This window comes from Natrix helvetica (genome assembly GCF_964273705.1).
Source record: "Natrix helvetica genome assembly, chromosome: 3".
Lineage (NCBI taxonomy): Eukaryota > Metazoa > Chordata > Lepidosauria > Squamata > Natricidae > Natrix > Natrix helvetica.
The window spans coordinates 149,635,236-149,656,980 of NC_138549.1; the positions used below are offsets into that span (position 1 = coordinate 149,635,236).

General features: G+C 37.9%; 2 protein-coding genes across 3 annotated transcripts in view; one reads left to right on the forward strand and one right to left on the reverse strand.

Annotated features, from left to right (window-relative positions):
• The window catches only part of PLCG1 (phospholipase C gamma 1), a 117,338-nt gene extending 108,116 nt beyond the window's left edge, over nt 1-9,222 (forward strand). The window contains exons 28-32 of the mRNA XM_081949650.1: nt 427-541; nt 3,720-3,881; nt 4,208-4,296; nt 5,722-5,906; nt 7,702-9,222. Of these exons, the coding sequence (XP_081805776.1) occupies nt 427-541; nt 3,720-3,881; nt 4,208-4,296; nt 5,722-5,906; nt 7,702-7,744 (594 nt within the window). The 3' untranslated portion in view covers nt 7,745-9,222. The remainder of the gene's footprint in view (nt 1-426; nt 542-3,719; nt 3,882-4,207; nt 4,297-5,721; nt 5,907-7,701) is intronic.
• A 2,080-nt stretch (nt 9,223-11,302) lies between these two features.
• The window catches only part of ZHX3 (zinc fingers and homeoboxes 3), a 56,009-nt gene continuing 45,566 nt past the window's right edge, over nt 11,303-21,745 (reverse strand). For both annotated transcript variants that reach the window (XM_081948353.1, XM_081948354.1), the window contains exon 4: nt 11,303-21,240. In XM_081948353.1, the coding sequence (XP_081804479.1) occupies nt 21,230-21,240 (11 nt within the window). In that variant the 3' untranslated portion in view covers nt 11,303-21,229. The remainder of the gene's footprint in view (nt 21,241-21,745) is intronic.

Genomic DNA, 21,745 nt, shown 5'->3' on the forward strand with positions numbered 1-21,745 from the left:
GTGTTCCAATTATTTCAGTCTGGCAGTCTTAAGTAATTTTGTTTACTTAGAACTCTAAACATGATACTAGTTAAATGTATTTCCTATGACACTTTGAGCCATTAACTAACCACACTGGTTGGGCTTCTATAGGATCACTATGGCCATAGGGCTTTTACAATTTGTTCTTAAATTTTTTTTAATTGTATTGTTTCAACTTTTTTGAACACCACAAACCTAAGCCCTGCACAGATTCTAATTGAAGACAGAATTTTTTCCAACTGAAATGTTATTGGTGTTAAAGTTTTCTCAAGGGAAGAGCCTTCGGAAGCAGATAACTGCATCCGTTGACTGAAGACTCTGTAACCATTTGGCTCTGTAACCATTCGATATAACAGAACTTTATCTAACAGTATGGTTTGTCTCCCTTCTGTGTGTCTTGTTTAGATTCTGGGGGCACGGCATCTTCCCAAAAATGGAAGGGGAATCGTTTGCCCATTTGTAGAGGTTGAGGTATCTGGAGCAGATTATGATAATACAAAACAGAAGACCGAGATGGTGGGTGAGTACCTGATCCTGCCATTTCAATTTCAGATTCCATTGCCAAAGATGTCAGTGTTATTTAATATCTCCTACATGATGATAGCAATTGAGAACATGTACTCCTATCACTTTTAAAAATCAGCTTCTTTGTCATCATCAGACAGGTGCAGAGTTGATCTCACACTGGGGCTTATGTCCTATTGCTCCTCCTCATCTGTTTTTCTCATGACTTTCTGGTTGAAGTGTGAAAAAGAAGCTCGCAAATGTTTGAGGAATCTGTGGGCAGTTATTTCAAATTTACTATGGGGCCTTCTTGTGGCGAGAAGTGTAGAAATGTTTCCTGTTCACTGAATGTCTGCAAATTGTTCCGGGCAGGTGATGAGGAGCTACTTTCTATTTTGACACTAACTCTGGAAGTGTAGGCAACTGCAGAGATAAACCTGTACAACTATAGATTACTTAACATGCATTACATTAGAAAGAGAGAAAATGGATGTAATATGTTTTGTTTTGAATTGTGCGCTGTAGAATTGGAAGAAGCTATTTAAACTGGAGCAGATGTTTGAACTAAACTAAACTTTATATTAAAAGTTTTCAGAGTGTGTCAGCTTTTCTGTAGTCAACATTCTCTCCCCTGCCAACCTCAGAACAAAATTTTAATGTGTAAATATTATTTAGTAACTGTAGTTACTCAAACTGCAACGAATGGAAATACAGTTTGCATTTACTGTGGGTTTTAAGAGTTTTGATTCTTTACCTCTTGGGCTAGTTTATTATTTATTTATTTTTTAAATCCTGTCCTTTATTAATCCTGTACTTTGCATAGTTGCCTAATCAACAATTGGAGAATTTTCCAGATTTGTAGAAAATTTCAATCATGAAGTGCCTAAAAGTTGATATACTGTTGTTGCTGTTATTTTGTTGTTTTAAGTAGCACTTGTTCTTGGTTATGTGTGTTCCTTAGTTAAGATTTCACCTTCAGGAATCATCTGTTGCTAGGATATTGGCTTGTAATTACTAATTAGATTATGCAGCTCAAGGAATCTAAATATCTGTAGAGATTTTACAATATAAGCAAAAGAGAAATATAGTATGATGACCAACAATTTGTTTCCATAATGGTCAGCCACTGATGGTGGGAATTCCAGAAGCAGGATATTATTTATTATTTTATTTTATTTATTTTTCATATTTCTAAACCACCCATCTCCTTCAAAAAGGGTCTTATAATATTACAACAATACTATAGTATTTTCCTGCTTCTTTATCTTAGTGAATGATACTGAGTGTATCCAGCCTTCAATAATAGTGGTAAATATATATTGATTATAACTAGCAAGATTTTACTCTTTGTCTAAAACCTTTTAAAAATTTCCATGTTGGTGGCCACTACAACTTTTTGTGCTTATAAATATAAAATGTAGTATTTTTATTTGTTCAGTCTGTACTAAAAAAGTGAAACATTTTCTTGGAATGAATTAAATTTCAACATATCTTTTTGGGGAAAAATATAACCTAATACATTAAAGATCATTTCTATTAGCTCATGTTTCTTGCCATTTTTAGAATTGTCCTTTTTAAAAATTCCTATTGCCATACAAATCTGATTTCCTTAAAACTATGAATGCTTACTTCCATTTAAATCTGTGTTCATCAGGTGAAAACCATTTTAACTTCAGCCTGTTATCCCAGAGGTGGATGTTTGTATCTCAGGTTTTTAAAACAATGATTTCCCTTTAGTTAATCAAGATGTTTAGACTGTATTTAGATACAGATTTAGGCTGTATGCTTTGTAAGAAATCCACAAAGTTAGGAATAAGCTTATATAGCCCTAGCTGACATATAAAGAAATGAAATCTTTGTAACTGGTGTGTTTCTTTTAATAAGACAGTGAAGTCTTTAATTTCATCACTGAGGATGAGAAGTGAGATGAAGTATGTTGACAATAGCTGCAGTAGATGTGTCAACTCCTGGCTTTTCAACTTAGCCATATTTGGGAGCCAGTGTAGTTGCATCACATGGTATTTGGGCCTGAAAGACCATAATTTAGGATTCCTGCTCAGCCATAAGCGAAACTAGTAATCCTAACTTTGCTTTTCTACGTTTTGTGGTATATGAAGATCTGTTCAATAACCAGAGCGTCTTAGTTTGTACAGTGTTAGGCAGCTGCATTGCTTTCCTCCAATAAAAAACAGCTTTCATGAGGGGTAGAAACTTAATTTTAAAATTATCTCAGTCTGTAACACATATTCAGGGACTGGCTGGGAGTCTTCTCCCATTAGGAATTCTTATGCTTAAGACAATAAGATCCAGCTGCATGTTTTCATTGGTTGCAATCCTCTAACCTCTAATGGAAGCTAGTGCAGGGATTTATCCCATTGTCTTGAATAATATAAGATAAATAGACAATTTGCCTAGGCCCAGGGAAGAATAACCAAACCAAAGGTTCTTATTACCAAAGCCTGTAATAATTTCTCATGATATTCTTTTGGAAAGATTATCATCATCATTTTAGAAGGGATGTCCATTTGTTTTTTTACCTTTTCACATAATCAACCCATTGCTTCAATGGTCAGTTTGAATAATACTGTCTGAATTCACCCAAATGTAACTTATTATGCTTATTAATCTTTTTCTCTTAAATATAATGGCAACAGCACTTAGACTTATATACCGCTTCACAGTGCTTTGCTGTCCTCTCTAAGCAGTTTACAGTCATCATATTGCCTTCAACAATTTGAGTCCGCATTTTACCGTGCTCAGGGGGATGGAAGGCTGAATCAACCTTAAGCCAGTGAGAATCGAACTACTGGCAATTGGCAGTCAGCAGAAGTAGCTTGCAGTACTGCATTCTAATCACTGCTCTTGGTACACTGGTTAGACTGCCGTATTGCAGGCTAGGTATAAGGGAGAAGGATTATGATGTACTTGTCAGGTTCAGAAATGGTGCTTTAGATGTTAAATTCCAAAACACAATTTTGCGCTTTGCAGAGAAGATAAGTAATCAAAAAACATATTGGTTATAATTTAAATTCACTGCTGTTTAAAGCATTATATTTCTTTGTATGCAAATAAATACAAAGACTTATTCTGTAAGCCGCCTTAAGTCGCCATTGGCGAATAGGCAGCAATAAAAACTAAATAAATAAATAAAATAAATTCCACATATATCTGATGGTATCTTTTGTTTACTCTAGTGGACAATGGTCTGAATCCTGCTTGGATCCCAAAGACTTTTCAGTTCCATGTCAGTAATCCCGACTTTGCTTTTCTGCGTTTCGTGGTATATGAAGAGGATATGTTCAGCGACCAGAACTTCTTAGCTCAGGCCACTTTCCTGGTTAAAGGCCTAAAGGCAGGTAAATGAGAAGAAAGGTCTTCTGTCAAGGATAGTTGTGTTGATACAGAAAGAGGTAGTCCTTGGTTAATGATTGCCTTGTTCAACTAAAGTTTTGTCAGTGCTGAAAAAATAAATTCATAACTGGTCCTAAAACATACAGCTGTCATTATGTAGATGGCCAGCACGGTAAGCGGCAAAAAAATTCTCAATGTAGCATTAGATTTTTTTTTTAAAGGGCATGATAAAGGCAAAATTACCTTATTTAAATGTTATATTTTTAAAAATTATAAATGCTCAACACTGCTGACTTGCTCCCTACTCATAATTCATTTTGTTACCTTTGAGGATACCGGGCTGTACCTTTGAAGAACAACTATAGTGAGGATCTGGAATTGGCCTCCTTGCTTGTTAAGATAGATATAATTCCCCTGATGGTAAGTTGTTATTTTACAAATGAAGTTTGAATACCACTATTTTGTGGTAACTAGAACAGGAGGACAAAGGTTATTCTAGCTTTAAGAATAAACTAGTTAATCAGTCTACATTTAACTAAGAATGGCTAAGATTTGGGGGGTACCAAGAGTAGCCTTACGATATCATGTCTCTTTGGGAACTTTGCATTTTTGTAGTTTCTGGCATACTTTAGACAATGTGTTTTCTGCTCCAGATCATCTTTATCAAGGCTACACAACGTGATGTCCCAGGGACACATATGGTCTTCAGAATTGCTGCTGAACTCTAATTATGATAAAAGCAGGAAGTTATTAAATATATATTAAATGTGTTTTATTAAATGTATTTAAAGTAAACTCGATCAATCTTTTCTTTGCCTGCTCTTTAGAGTTCAGCCCACTTGGACCAAAAGGATAACAATAGCAATAGCACTTAGCCTTATATACCACTTCACAGTGCTTTATAGCCCTCTCTAAATGGTTTACAAAGTCAGCATATTTCCCCCGACAATCTGGGTCCTCATTTTAGTGAGGACCCAGATTGTTGGAAGGATGGAAGGCTGAGTCAATCTTGAGCATGGTGAGAATGAAACTGCAGATAGTCAGCAGAATTAGCCTACAGTATTACATTCTAACCACTGCACCATCACGGCTCTTGTAGTAATTATAATGCAGTATTATCTATATTCTGATTTAGAGTAAGGTTTGCTAAGATAGGAATTTAATAACTTTTAGTTCTTTTGCCCCTAGGATCTTCAAGCTAATTTACTTGAAGGGACTATAGTGAAATGTCTTCTTTTTTGTAAGAGTAAGCATGCAAGTCAAATAAATTTGCTTATGTATGGTAACAAACACTTCTATTTTTTAAAAAAAGAAAGAACTGTAGCTACTATATTCCCTGGGAAAGGAAGAAATGGGTGTTATTCAGTGGTTTTGTAATTTACCCATTGCTTTGAGTCTCATTAAAAAAAAAAGTTTTCCAAACTTCCTGCTAACTTGGCCAGCAAAATGAAATTGGCTTTCAAACCTAAGTAAGGAGTTAAGCTAGCTTATTGACTGATATTTTAATGAAATGATTGTGAAGAAGTAGGTCTGTTTTCATTTTAGTAGGATAAAAAAAGAATAAGAGTGAGGATTAAAAAAAACCTTAACTAAGTGATGTCATTTTTAAAATATATTCATATTTAAATTTGTTTTGTCCTATTATACAAAATTCCACAAATTTATTTGCTGATGATACATGTGTGTATGCATACATGTAATAACAAATTCCTTAAGTATTTCTATGACGTTGGATGGGGAGATCCGAGGAAGATCCAGTGAATTCTTGGCTGAATTGAATTTTCTTCCTCTCTGTAGAAAGGAGATCAAAGGTTCTTAGTAGTTATTCTTTCTATTCTGGAACAGGAAAATGGTGAAACTAACCCCTTTGCAGCATCGCCTTTCCGAGAGAGGTCTGCTGATTCCCCAAATCAGCTCTTGGCAGGCAGAGCCAGAGAAGGTTCCTTGGAAGCACGATATCAGCAACCATTTGAAGATTTCAGGACGTCACAGGAGCAGCTATCAGACCATTTTGACAATCGCGATAGAAGGTAAGTGTGTAGGAATTAAATTTACATATTTGGGTGCTGTGCATAGTAGACCAATTCTGATAAAGTAAACAAAGGTAAAGGTTTCACTGTCCAGTCTTGTCCAACTCTATGGTCAATGTTCAACTCTATTTCTTAGCCAAGGGAGGCCAATGTTGTCCAAAGACATTTCCATATGGCCAGCATGATTATACCGATATCCCGAGTCTCATGGAATGCTGTTACCTTTCCACCAAAGTGGCACCTATTGATCTACATTTGCATGTTTTCGAACTGCTAGGTGGGCAGGTAATGGGAGCTCACCCCATTATATGATGCTTGGGTCTCAAACTCTGGCTGTTCAGTTTTCCAGCTGACAAGCTCGGCATCTTTAATCACTGAGCCAACACACCCCACAATAAAATAAAGTTTTTGGTATTTGTTTTCAAAGTTGGTTATTTTGACATTATATGGCACTGGGCTTGTGTTGGTTAACTCTGCTTGGCCCAAGATAACCTTATTATATATTCTAGAGCTAACTTATTCCATGATTGTTGCCTTATATTTTCTCCCCAAAGATTTGCAATGACGTCACATAAGGAAGGGAAATTAAACTTTTATAAAGTTGTCATTGCAAAGAATCCAAATAAACATTAATCCAGATGGCTGAGATGGAATTTTCCTTTTTTATTTTTTGAAGGAAGAACATTATGTTGTGGAGTCAGCCTTCCATGTTACAAAGTACCTTCTACCCACTTGTCTTTTAATACTCCAAATGTCCCAAATGATGTTGCTTCTCTCTTTGGTACAAAATATCACATTTCCAAACCCATCACCACCTCCGCTGCCAAAGGTGGTCAATTCTATCAGAATGGAGAACAATGTGGTGAACTATGAATATTTAATGCAAAAGCATCCTGCCTCTACGAGTATGTGGTCATAAAAGTTTATTGGTTTTGGAAGAGGAACATCTAAGCTATCATTGGGACTCAGATGTTCCAGTGAAACTGCTGGTCTCTTTTTTTCCCCCCTAGCATGCGATAATTATTTTTAATTTAGTTTCACTTTTGTATTTAGACCTTCTAAGGAGCTCAGGGCTTCACCATTTTATCTTCACAAAAAACTCAGTTGGATAGGCAATGGGGAAATGTCTACTTCTCTGTTGTGGCCCACTGGCAGCAGTCAGACAGTGAGAATGGGGTGGATTGGGGCCAATCCTGGGGGCTGAGGAAAGATCAGAAGAGGGCTCTGCGTCAGAGGCAGAGAGGGAGCTAGACATCAGTGAGGCAGAGGAACAACTGGAGCCTGTTCCCAGTGTGTGCATGCACAGAGCTGCCAGAAGACAAGAACAACTAAGAAAGCAGGGTCGACTTAGGAGTAAAGCCACACCTTGGCATTGATTGGCCCCCTCCCATAGGAAACAAAAGAGGAGTGAACGGGGAGAGGGCTTTTGCAGGAAACAGTTCGTTCCTTCAGTCGTTTCAAGAGTGGAGAGTTTCATTTGTGACTATAAGAGACTCTGTGCCAAGTGTTGCCTTGCCCTGTGGTTGGAAAGTTGCTATCTGGCAGCTCAAGCGATAAGGTTCGTGTTGATAAATATTCCTCTGAAAGACTGTTTGCCGAGCCTTGCTGACTGTGAATGAAAGGAATTCACAGTCGTGTAAATAAAAGAAGTTTTGCTGGGACCAAGACTCTGCTTCATACTTGTTAAGGAAGCCTGGGTCAGAACACTCTTGGGTAAACAGATACCCCAACAGAATTCTAACCCATATTTGACTATTTTAAAAATGAGTTGAATTTGCAATTTCTTTCCCTGCAGGTTCCTGCGAAGGACACGGGTGAATGGGGATAACCGCCTCTAGCTCCAGTTTGCCTGCTGGAAAGCACTCCTCCGGTGCTTGTGATTCTCACGGATTGCTGTGAACTGGTTTCTATGGAAACGTCACATGCTTTGGCCTACTTTCAGGCAGCTTTTCCAGTTTCTGTTCTGAAGGATGTTCAAGTGGAAAACTTTTTTTTTTTAAGAAAAGAAACCTCAAATCACACATCAATCACTTTATTGTTGAGGAGAAAAAAGACCTTCAGAACCAAAACAGAGGGAAAAAGTACTGAATGTGTGTATCTTGTCAGTAGCTAAGGCTCAACACAAAATCCAGTCAGCAGTTTCCTTTTTCTGTGTCACTGAAGTTCCAAAGAGGATAATACCTCAGAGCTGCCAACAAAGCAGCTTTCCTTTACTCAGCTGAGAGAAGCTGATTTTAAAAAAAATATTATTAATATTATTAAACTTCTTAATCACTGATGGTGCACAGAAAAAGATATTTCCATTTCAAGAGAAAGTACAATTATTCTCGTGGTATTAGAGCACAAGCCCAAAAGGGCATACTAGGCCCAGTCTTTGGGGCCGTGTCAAGCTATGCAAGGTTTTAAATCTGTCAGTATTGAGCAGAGCTGCCAAGTTTCTTAATTCGGCAGATCTTGGGTTTCATTAGCTGGGGTTTAAGTGCAGAAAACCATCAGCAAAGCTGTCCAATAGCCTCCTTTTTATGTGATCTCTTAATGACTAGTGTCAAGCAGAAATGGGCCACCCAGTAGAGTATGGATGACTTGAGATTTCAAGAGGCAACTTTGAAAAGGTAGGAACAGACGGAATACATGAGCCAAAGCCAGCTCTGCAAGATGTAGAGCTCTTGCCACTAACCTACTTCTTTGCTGTCTCTGCTTCCATAATGCAGAGTTTCGGCCACTTGTGCTGGAGCAGAATAGTAGTCTGGGGCCATGGGCCCTGCTGCAATAGTTCTTATGACCAGTATTGCTGAAGAGAGGCCCTACAGATCTTTGTAGAGTTAATAAGCTAAGGAAGCATTTTTAGCTTCTCTTGAGTTTTCACCATTGCACCTCTTATTTTGGAGGAGATGATTTTTTTTTTGTATAGGACCAAGCCATCTCCTCTTTTTAAAGGAAGCTTTTCTCCATGTTCTTTAGGTCAGGCCATCTGAAGGCAGTTGTCATTGTCATGATGTGCCAGTTGCCCAGCGTGTCATAACGTGTCTATTGCTACAAAAACAGTGAAAATTACATGCTGCTGTCTTTTGTCTGCAAGCAAGGTGACAAAAACCCAAGAATAGTGCTCAGTGTTTTTATTTTACTTTGCTGGATAAAGGGAGAGCAGATATATCCCAATCTCCAAGGCAAGCTTCACCTTACATGGTTGTGTGAACAATGCATTATTTGACTTTCTGAAGGAGGAGCTTAGATCCTCTAACTCCACCCGATGTATGGATAGAGATCTACCATTTGTTGGGATGAATCAGGCTGCACAATAAAAGTTCTGAATTAATATACTGAGATCCAGCTGTGTATTTTGTAAGAAGAGGAAAACAAATTGGGATTCAAATTAAGCCATATGTGTTGTAGCATTGCTTGAAACAACAAAAGGTTTGCTTCAAGGTAGAAAATCAGGTTAAAAATTAATCATTGAAGGTATGCTAGACTCTTATAAATTTTGTCCCAAGACAGCATGGTTACAAACGGGCACAATCACAACAAATGTGTGTTGAGTAGGCATACACACTGGCAGAGTAATGTCGTGAAACCAGGTTACCTCAAAAGCATATATTGGCTGCCTTTAGATTGACAGATGGGTTTACAAAACCCAACTAATTTAAGCTAATGATGCTTTAGCTCTTCCCAGACCAGGAAATGAATGTCATTTATTGAATGTACAGGTCTCTCCCATTCATTGTGCTGACTATACAGTGTTCATTTCTTCCAAGTTAAATGCAAGATGAATTAGTTGAAAAGCATGGGGGTGGAATACTAGATTTACTTGTTACCAAGTCTGAATTTAAAGTATGTGCACAAAGTGTCTTGCTAAGCAAAGCTGAAGCTAATAAGGACACACAGGAATGCTATGTGCCCATATAATTTACTTGTGTACATTTTGTACAAGTAGTCTTATTCATTCTGGAGGCCAGACTGTGGACCTCAGTCATTATCTCACTCCCCCCCCCCCTCCTTCCCTACAACAAGCTGAAGCTTAAGACATTTATCAGCTTGGGCTACCATACCTGAAAGTGTGTCTTTTCTGCATTTTGCACAAAATTCCCAAACAGATGATATAAAAACACATTTTGTCTAATACATTCTTTTTTAGTTTTTTTTAAAAAAAATCATACCCTTGAAATATCTTTTAGTAAGTGTAACTTTCTAAGTGATTTAAGTGTAACAAAACTTAGGATGCTGGAACATGTGTTTACTTTAAAGAAGAGCAATCCTGCCAATTGTACCTAAAGCATGTTCTAATTATTGTTTTTGTCTAGCATTAACATATTTAGACAGTTGATCAGATATTTCATGAGGATGATTGAAGTCCGCTTTTTCTATGGTTCTATCTAGATTATCATCCCTATCAATCAGTTCTTTTTGATTTTGTTTTGTTTCCTGTTTTCAGTCATTTACAAACTGTCCAGAGTTGTTGGGCGTTGGGTGGCATATAAGTGTAAATTATTATTGTTGGTCACATAGTCAGCAAGATGTTTACATTGGATTTGGCATTTTTATCTACCTACTGAGTCCTTCCCAAGGATTAGGATAGGCATTTGTGGTGGTTATTTTCCAAAAACACTTTCATGAATTACAATAATAAGAGTAGGCTAACACCAGCTAAAGAATTGGGAGCTTTCACATTGTTGTACATATAATAGTAATAATTGCCAAGTTGTTTTTGAAAAACTAAGAGAAGGAAGACCAACTTGAATGTAGTTTGTGCTGATTTCAAAAAGGCATTTGATTCCCTGCCACATAACTGGATAATCAAACTAAAAGACATCACTAAAACATCAGAAGCTTTGTGCAAAAAATAATGGCACTATAGAAGACACGGCGGCTAGTCAGTGGGGATAGACTGGGAGAGGTTAACATCAAGAGGGGCATATTTCAAGCAGACTCAGTAGAGTTGACAACGAACTGAACTGTAGGTGGATGTGGAATGTTGCAAGTACACCAGACAGTTGAAAAAGAAGAATATCTGAATGGCAGTACAAACATACACTAAAGTTAATACACCATGAAAGCCCACTGAATAGCAAACTGATCCATAAGAAAGATAGCATTTAAATGCCCATTATTCCTTTGATGACTATTAAAACCCCACATCTACCAGTATGTTGCAGTGAGAACTAGACTGATCATCTTTATTTTGGTCCCATCTCTAATCTCTGGCAGCCTGGTTCTTCCCCAGTGAGTTTGGAAAGCTGTGTATACAGGACAATGGTCCACATTTTTCAAATCCACTTGTATATACGTTGATGATGATTTTGTGACAGGCAACTCAAGGAGGTAACCAACTGTCATTGAACATGATTACCATTCAGACCTCCCCCACCCTCCCAAAAAAAAAACCCATTTCATCAAGAATGTGCAGAGAGCTGTTTATTTCTCAATTGTTTATTTAAGACAAAACCAATAAGGTCTCATTTCATCAAAATGTATAAGCAAGCTGTTCCCACCCTCATAGCCACATATACAAAATGAAGGGAAACTTGCTGCAGTTCACTTCGCAGAAGTGGCATCGTTGCTGAAAAAGAGCCAGCGCCATAGTTGCCAGGCACCAGTTCTCTCTTGCAGGAGAACTACATTAGCATTTACCCACATCAACAGCTTCAGTCTTTTCTTCAAAAAAAGTTTTACCAAAAGTACAAAAATTAGTTGATTTTGTCATGGTTTGTAAATTAATCCTCCTCCTATATAAATAGAAGTTTGTACTAGCCCAGCACTACTTACAATAGTTTTCCTATCATCAGCTTGGGAAGCTAAAGAGCTTAGCTAGTCTGCTTAGTGAGATAATTTTACAAAGGATGAAAAAAAAGCTTTATCCATCTGTCTTCAGAAAGCATCCTAAAACAGATGGTATCTACAAAGCTCTCCAAAAGCACCTGTAAATAATCCTTATCCCCGCTTATCCTAAATAGGTAACTTTGTTGGCAAAATAGAGGGGGGATCTGTGTAAGATTGGATGGGGGGGGGGGGAGTGAATTCAGTATTATGCAATTTTGCTTCGACATGAATACTTTTCACTTAAGTATTTGTATCCTAAGAATAGAGCCTTCCTACTCATTAACAACATCAGGACACCTGGTTTTAAAAAGGAATACAAGTTTTGAAAAGTGTTATAAACTTATCCTGGGCACATATCTAGAGCTTTTGTTTCAAGTGTATTTTTGCTGGTCTTAGTAATATTCAAAAGGCATGTTGCAACTTTAGGGGAATTCAAGAGTGCTTATGCATAAATTCAAAGCTGTAGTATTACAGTCACTCTTGTTCATGCCCCTCCCCCCATCTTGCAATATCTAAGGAAGAAATACATACTAGGCAGGCATAACATATATCCAGTTCTTGGCATGTCTAAGCAATGGCAGTTTGGTGGATTTGTCCAAGGCTTATAATTCCAGTTGATAAACTTGTCTTATTTAAAGGCAGCAGAAACAGTATGTTTAAACCAGTCAGTTCTTATGGGAATTCCATAGAAGAGTTGCACATGGACAATTACTGTAGACCATGTCCATCTGGCCCAGGTGTTCTGCTCAGGCTGGTCTTTTGTAGCACCTATTATACTACTTTGGCCTTGTAATGGAGACCCTGGGGACCAAATGGTGACTCTTAATTGGAAGTTGGGTGCTCCCTCATTCCTCCTCCTATATCTAAATCTCACCCAGTGTTGGGAAAACCTCCTAGCACTTTCTGAGGCATGGCTCTTTGCAAACAGAATAAACAGATGCCCTTGCAGACAGAGCTTATTCTGTAAACTTCATGCACACCAGCTTGTGATTAAGCATTTTACAATGTGCTATTTCTATTCCAAAAGGGTGGTTGAACTGAGTCTTAATTTAAAGCAAAACAAAATAAAAAACAGTCTCGGGAACAGATGAAATTAGCGATAAAAGTATGACTAATAAATACCACACGAAGAGACAATGTGTGCCGGCTGAAGAAATTCCAACCCCCCCCCCTTCTAAAAACATTTTGCATTCTGGTTCAGAATTTCCCCACAGCCTCACATTTCATGTATTCCCGTGCCTGTTTATTTAGAGAAGAAGAAGAAAAATCACAAAGGGTGAAAAGAAGAACCCCTTCGAGGATTTCAAAGGATAGCAAAATGACATCTGGAACTGTATGTGTCTGATCTGCCCGATAGCAGCTTCAAATCAGAAATGGCCCACAATGACTCTGGGTGTAACACTAGACTATCGTATTTGAAACTTTTGAAAAAAGAGACAAATGGAATGTCACAGTTGAGCCAATTTATATTGTGTAGTGCCTCACCTCACAGCTTGAGAAAGGCTGGGTAGGCCAGAAAGTAGAAAAAAGCAGAGGAAAACCCATCCAGTGATTTTTATGTCGTCTAAACTTTAAGCAACACACAGGTTTTACTGTCTCTGTTGCATTCTCAAGTAGCAACCTAGTAGAAGCTGTTCCAAATGGGGATGAAATGAATGCTCTCACCTGGCCTGGTGAAAATGATACCAGAATTATTGGAGTTACTAAGGCAGGTTTGCTTGATCCAAGGTATGTCCCCGACTACGCTGGGCTGTGTTTTTTTTCCTGGTATATGACTCTTAAGCTGTATGTGCTCCCTAACAATTTGCACTGCATAATTATGATGTAAAATATTGCCAACACTCAATGAAGGTGGGTTTTTATAAAAGTCTGTATGAACCTTGTAGTTTCCGTATTCTAAAATAAGAAGCAATGGGGCAACCACTGCCATGTCTCTAATATAGTCTTGTATGGCTTTGGATAATTAAATAATAAAATAAAATAGATAATAAAATAAAAATAATAAAATAATAAAATTAATAATAAATGAAATAAAACAAAAAATGAAAATGAAATAAATAATAAAATAACTCTAGATTGGGGAAAAAAACGCTCAATACAAATCAGATCAGAATGCCTCCCTCTTTTTAGGGCAGGGGTGTCCAAACTTGGGAACTTTAAGACTTGTGGACTTCAACTCCCAGAATTCCCCAGCCAGCATGGCTGGCTGGGGAATTCTAGGAGTTGAAGTCCACAAGTCTTAAAGTTCCCAAGTTTGGACACCCCTGTTTTAGGGTGATTGGATCACCAAGGCAATAATGGGAAATGTTACTAAAATGGGATTCTGAAAATTCTTATAGCAGATTATTTTCTGGCAATACCTCTGGAACATCTATTCTTCTGCCATGAAACTGTTTTTGATTACCTACCTTTCCCTCATAAAATATGTTTTACTGAAAAATGTTCTTATGTCTTATGTTTTAGCTTATTATTCTAACAACAAATGGTTTTAAATATTTTAAATAATTTATTTAAATTTATTTAAAATTTATTTTAAATAATTACATTTGAATGGCCAGGTTCATGAAGGAGACCATAGTATAAAGGTTCAGACTGAAACACTACTGGAACTCCAGTGAGACTATCCAGGTATGATTTATTTGCAAAGTCAGTAAATGGGCTTACTAAATGCTTTTAACGCCCACTCTGCACCTTCTTTGTGAAATATGAGAGATAGAAACAGTGTGAAGGTTATTGCTTTTAGGAAATTTATAAGATTTAGCACAACTCTTAATGGGATATCTATACTTTCTGAAATCGTACAGTGCTTTTAACTAGAGATACATACATTTCTAACCAAAACATTTTAATAGTCTTACAAAAATGGGGAAAAAAAATCTGGTTCTTGAAAAAGTATCTAACTTTGCCATTTATTTATTTATTTGATTTATAGGCCACTTCACTCCTAAGTGACTCTGGATAGTTAACTTTAAAAAAAAATCTGACATAAAAATACAACCAAATGGAGAAGCAAAAACACCAGAACAAAACCAAAACAGATCAGATCAAAACAAAGTAAAACCAGATCAAAAGACAATAATCCTGTTCCCAAGTACTGGGAGAATAACCACATTTTTAGTGATTTTCTGAAAAACTAAAAGGATGAGAGCAAATTTTCCTAAAATCTCTGGAAGGAAGATCATTCCAAAAAGGAATGAAGTGCCTTTTTGGCCACAATTTCTATTTGTTCTAATTGATTTAATCAGTTTAATGAATCAAATGAATACAAAAATTCTTATTAATTCAGTATTAATATTAATTAGCACCAAATATTCAGGTTCTTTCGTAATTAACTTTTGTTTGACTGGATAGATCTACCGTATTCATATTCCATCAAAAATCATGTTCCCTTGAAGTGGGAACTTACAGTAAGTTAAATACAAACTAATTTAGCTCATTATTCTCTAAAAATATTTTTACAACATGTCCTCCAGTTCTGTTGGCTCAGGACCATAAGACCTGTACTCTAGAACCGTTGGAAGGGCACAAGGTTGAGGGAGGCTGGCCAAATATCACTTGCAGTACTGTTCTGCTACTCTTTGACTTGCTACCACAATTTTGGTCGTAAGTCATTGTGGTTCTTAAGCAAATTCTGGGGCACTTGCAGTATGGGGCCCTTGGACCCAACCTGCCTGTAAACACCCCTTAGTGCAAACACCATGTGCCAAAATCCCATTTGGCTTTCAGCACGGACCTTTTCAGTCAATAACTTTGAGAGCAATAGGGCTGCTTACCAAAGATACTCCACCCTGCACGGGGTGAAATCCATCTGGCAGGCAGCCCTTCCGCTCTCAAAGAGGCTAGCTAAATAAGTCTGTCCCAACACGGGTCCCAGTGGACTTTTTTTTCAGCCAACCCCTTAGGAACCAGAGGGAGTGGTGTCAGCAGCCAGCAGCAGCTTGCAACCTTCCCTGCTGGTTTTTCCATTGACTTTCTGGGGAAGTTGGCAGGGAAAATTTCAAGTGCCAATCATAATTGTGGGACTCTTGGAATAAGTTAGGGCAGGTTTCCAAGAACCCAGATTGCAATCATATGACTGCAGGGTGCTGCAATGGCTATAATTTCAGGCACTGGAAGTAAGCCCCTTTGTTCAGTGTCATCGTAAATGTGAATAGTTGCTGAATGGTTGTTAAGCAAGGACTAGCTATAGTTATGTAGTGGCTTGGGTCTTTCAACCCTTTTTAGAATGCCAGGGAGTGACCTAAAATATTCAAAATATAAACAATGACAGCTACCTCTCTACCAATCTCTTTATATACTTGAATCTAATACTTGGTCTTGTCATGTACAGCCTTATGCATTGTGTTGTTGCTTCCTGTGACAAGAAATGCCGCTGCAAAAACCACTAAAGAGATCAAAATCTACCCTTAAAATTCCACTTCAAAGTTCTGCACTTTTTGCTAGACAAAGAAACCAAGATAATGCATTTACCATAGATACTAATTTCCTATTAAATAATGCAGTCTTGCATATCCAAAGCCTGTTTGTTAAATGAATTTGAGCTGCATAGACATGACATGGTAGTACAACTCCCCCTGAATTTAAGTTAGATAGATTGATCAATCGATCAATAGATATGCTCACAGTTAACTCAATGGATACATTTAACTGCAAGTGTATCACCTTTTAATACAGAAAAAGGGAAAGACTCCAGAAAGTGAAGGGAGGCTTCAGTATGGGCTTACTGGAATATGCATGTCAGAAGTAAGTTATTGGTGCAACTAAATGTATCCTATCCATCATAATGCATACATTTGTGTATTCGATGAATCCCAAGTTTTCAGACTGCATTTCAATCTAAATTGCCACTGTTAGACTCTGCACTCTTTTAGGATCAAAACTGGTAGTTGCATGTAAGCAAGTGGTTGTACTGCAGATTTATTACTTCCATTGGGTAGCAACGTTATCACAAGCAAGCACATGACACACTTCCCTATGCCAGAAATACTTTGATACTTCCGTAAGACAGCTATCCATCTCATTATGTTTGTTATCTTCACTATGATCTATTCTGCCCAAAGTCAGGGCAGAAATTTATGTCCTGCAATTCATGCGCAGGGTATTAAATTTGCCACAAAGCCTGGCCCACTCTGATCCAACTAACATGAGGAATTGAGTTGCTCCCATATCAATGGCTTCTCTTTTCCAAATAAATCTGGTTGAGCACCATGCTGCCCTCCTTGAATAAAATCTGGAGAGAGCGATTTTGAACATGCTTGCAATGCTTTAAATGCATCCCAAACTCCAAGCTCTCCTCAAAGAGTTGAGTGGCGTTTCCAATTAAACAGCCATCTGTACATGTATCATGTTTATGTGGATGCTAGGAATAAACTAATTGAATATACATATGTATATATTGAAAACAAATCAGCATGTTCGGAGAGAAAAGAGAGAACTGAATTCCACTGAACTGACCAACATTGCTTTTTCCTTTGGGAACTCAAGCGCTGTTGTCATTCCAGTTGGGAGTGGCTGTGGTTCTCTGATGGCTTTCCTGTAATACCAAACTGGGTCCCACCTCCTATTATTCCAGCTCCTATCCATTACCAAGGGTAACTTTCTCTGAGCAAAGTCATTTTCAGACTCTACATGTAACGTGTATTTTGAAAAAAAGCCAATAGAAGTAGCAATAGCAAAAGCACTTAGACTTATATACTGCTTCACAGTGATTTTACAGCCCTTGCTAAGCGGTTTACAGAGTCAGCCTATTGCCCCCAACAATCTGGGTCCTCATTTTACCCACCTCGGAAGGATGGAAGGCTGATTTGAACTGCCAAACGGCAGCTAGCAATCAGCTGAAGTAGCCTGCAGTACTGCATTCTAATCACTGCGCCACCCCGGCTCAGTGTAACAGGTAGATCTTGGCGCTTCTGCGTTACAAGGAATCTGCTGGAGCCTTCTCACCGTGTTAGAAGCAGAATTCTTTGTTCTCAAAGATGCGCATGTTAGTTTGGTTCCCTCAAGGATAAATGGCAGATTGCAAGTTTCCTTTGTAGAAAGACATCTGTGAGCCATGGATGAGCTTTTAAACATGCTATGGAGGGGGAGCTACAATTATATTCTTCTTTCAGCGTATGGATTTATCTACGCAATTAAAGAAAGTCAAATTAAAATGCATTTGAGCAAACTGATTTTTTTCCTTGAAAGGCAGATTGAGAGAATGACATCAAATATGAAAGAATACAAAGCTTTTATACCTGAAAGTGTACGTGCACAGATGCACACTTTCCGGTTTTGCATTTTAAGTTGCAGCATCTATTGTGGCATTTTAAAACTTTTAAATAAATTTTAGCATATTTATTTCCATCCTGATGGTCCCTTGCTAAACTGAACTCGGTGGCCAATAATATATTGTACCATGTTTCCCCAAAAATACGACCTGTCCTGAAACTAACGCCTTGCCACATTTTTTGCATGGGCAAAAATATAACCCTGAAAATAAGCCCCCCAGACACACACACCCCTCCGGCCAGGCGGAAAAGGAGTGCAACCCCCTTCTCCAGCCGGACAGAGCTCCATGCGTTGACCTAGGGGGTATCCCGAATGGGCCAAGCCGCAGGAGCTGGGGGGCGGGCAGAGCGCAATGCTACTTGACGCCTTAGGGATACCCCCTGGGTCAGTGAATGGCACTCTGCCTGGCTGGAGATGGGGTTTGCCAGGCGGCTGCTCGTGAGCGTGGTCACCTCATGGTTGCTTCACCCCTGAGGCTATGCCCGGCTGTTCGGGAGCCAGTTCGCAAGGGAGAAGCTGCCCGGCAACCCCAAAACAATAAACCCTCCCTCTATAATAAGCCCAAGGCCATATATCAGGAGGCAAAAGAAAATAAGACCCTGTCTTATTTTCGGGAAAACAAGGTACACAATACACAGGTAGGTTTGCAGAACACATCTTGGATATTAATGCCATGAAGGAAGGTAAGGCTTCTTGACAAAAATCCTAAACAGGACAAATACAAGAACCTTTCCTCATCTGATGCCTTCAGATAGGTTGGATTAGAAAGAACTCTCCTTTTCTCCAACCAATAGTACCAAACTGGGGAAAAACTATTCTAGACTCAAATAAGTGGATTACAACGCCAGAAATTCTCAACAATGATCATGCTGGCCAGGGACTCTTGGAAGTTGAACATATATTTGGAAGGTTTCCAGGGTTTGTATAAGTTGATTTAGGCAAGTTAATCTTTTGGGGCAAAACAGATAAGATTCAATCTGAAATACAACCCCAGCATGAGAGCTGGTATCTCTCACTTCCTTTGGAAGACCGTCAGGAGATGGCTCTGATCAAAAGCAGGTTTCCCAGGCTCTATCCTGTAGAACTTTGGGAAAATTTAATGCCACCAAATGAACTATCTAAAACATTTATTACCAACAGTAATTAGCCCCAGCATGTTATATTCTAACTTTCCACATTATTAAAATAATGCAGTAGTTAGTTACCTTTCCAAAACAAGACAAAAATACATGCCTACTACAAGTATATATATTTGAGTGTGTTATGAACTTAGCAAAGCTTGAAGCTTTTCAGGTTTTTTTCTAGTTTATGAATAGCTAGAAAAAGCAGTAAAAGTTAGAAATACAGACAGTGCATTCTTGTAAGTGCTGAAATCCAATACAATTCTGATCTGTATGTAAGGAAAGAAATTGTGTATACTGCAAACTAAATGCCTTCATGATCACAACTATTTGAGGGTATTAGTTTCCTGTTACAGTATTGATAAAATTAAAAAAAATGTATTTGCAATTAATAACAAAACAGTCACAATTTAGCATTTACAATCCTGGAAACTCAGCAGAGTTAATAATTAATTTGGGGATTAAGGGGTGCTTTTTCAAGTCTGAAATTCTTACAGGGCTCACGGTTAATGAACATCTGCTAATAGATGACATCCACAAAGGTATTTTTATTTTCATGATTTGTTATTTTCTTTCTTTTACACACAAACGACCTAAATTTTAACCCTTTTAGTTTCTGGAATGCATTCAAAGAAACATTCATTTGCTTCTTATGCACGTGAAATTTGGTGAAGATTGTTATAGTTATCCAATTTTATTTTGTAATTTTATGCACGGAACTAGAAATATTATTCACCAGATCCTTCCCTATCTATATACCACTAAAACTTTCACTGTGTTTATTTGTTAGCCCAAATGGTGCACTATACAAGTTTTTAAATCAGGGTACCTAAATCTATTAACTTGAAGAAGTGTAAAATAATCCAGAGCCCATTACTCCAGTGGAATTGAAATTTCCATGGTTTCAAACCATTTTAATCACAAAGTTCTGTTATTGCTGAATTCCCCGCAATCACGTGATCATGATTTCTGTCTTTCTGCCAGCCTTCCATGAGCAAAGTCAATGGGGAAGATGGCAGGAAGTCAAAAGTTATTCCTGAGCCCCCTGGTTTTTTGTCCTCCTGTGGTCATTAAGTCTATCTGTTTAGGTAAGTAAATATTGATTTATTGAAGTTCATTTGAAATTACAATTATTTTTATATTTTCTTCTTAAATGATCATGTAGCCATCCCACATTGGGATAAAAAAAAATATGATCAAGCTAAAATTTAATACTTATTCTAGTCATACATGTCTGTACTACCTTTCTCTCAAAGGATGACACAACTGTTCACAGATTATCTAGTGACATATATAACTCCATTGTATGTAAGGAAGCTGCATTGATTTTGGGGGGGAATTTACTCTTGGGGAAGTGAGCATAGACTGCAACCTCTACAGCAAATCCTCAGTTCAATGGCTCTCAGTTTGATAAGTTTTAGATACAATGGAAAGTGGTTTCAATCCTTGAGAATGGCGATTTTGCTGCAAGTGATTGCATTCACATCATTTCTAATACTGCAGATTACCTAAATGATAAATTAGGTACCAACAGCCACCACAAATGACATCAATTTAGGTATCAACAGCCACTGTTTCCGCTCAAAAGGCCTATGGAGCAAGGTTTTTACTGTACTTTCAAAATCAGCAAAATCTAGAGATTAAAATATAAAGAGAATACAGTAATTGCAAAGATGGAGCATTCAGGGAACAAACACTGAAAGTATTTAGGATATGTTGTACAAATGACAGCTCATTTCTAAAGGGTGGGGGGGGAGAGAGAGAATGTTTAACACAATGTTTCAGATGCATGATCCAATGCAGAGAGAGGCTGGTTGCTGGCATTAACAAGCTGGTTCCATATGAATATGAAGTTCGAAAGACAGTGTCCACTAATTGCAGCCTGGAGGAGACTATCTGGCCAACACTCTCCTAAATCATAAAACAGAATACTAGATTTCTCCCAACCCAAACCTTACAGTTTTCTTTATTGACGTCTTCCCTGCGACCTCCAAATTCAAATTGTGCTTCACGAAAAGATGATTTTGGCATTACAATCTTCAACAAAGATTCAGAATGACCCACAGCTGCTAGGTTCTTACAAAGTTGGCCGTCTGTTCGAACGAAGGCAGTGGTGGTTCAATCCATTTCTGAAAGCAACAAATACATGTGTCACAATGTGTTCTACAGTATTGGATGAATTAGCAAGCAAAGGGGCCAAGAGAGAGAAAGGGGGGGGGGGGGGAGAGAAGTCACCATGACCTGAACTGCTCTGAGAAGAAGAGAGTTTATGGGAAATTGTGCTTTAGAACCAAGCCCTCATATTATGGACGGGTTGGCTAAAGTCTTTTTTTCCCCTCAGCTGTGTTTCTGAACTTTTGTGTGAATGTGCGTGTTTGTGCATTTTAATCCCTGCATGATTTTTGCTTCTCACTTTTCCCTCTCCAAACCCTAAAAAAAATGTAGTTTTCCTCACTAATGGATCATTTCTACTCTGTTCATTTCAAATTCAGATCCTAAATTCTATACAATTCTAATTCCACAATTCAGTCCTGAATTATATACAGTCTTCTTTCTATCTAGCAAGATTTTATCTCAAAACCCATCTTTGTTATTACATCTCTAGCTGAATTCTCTAACTCAGGGGTGTCCAAA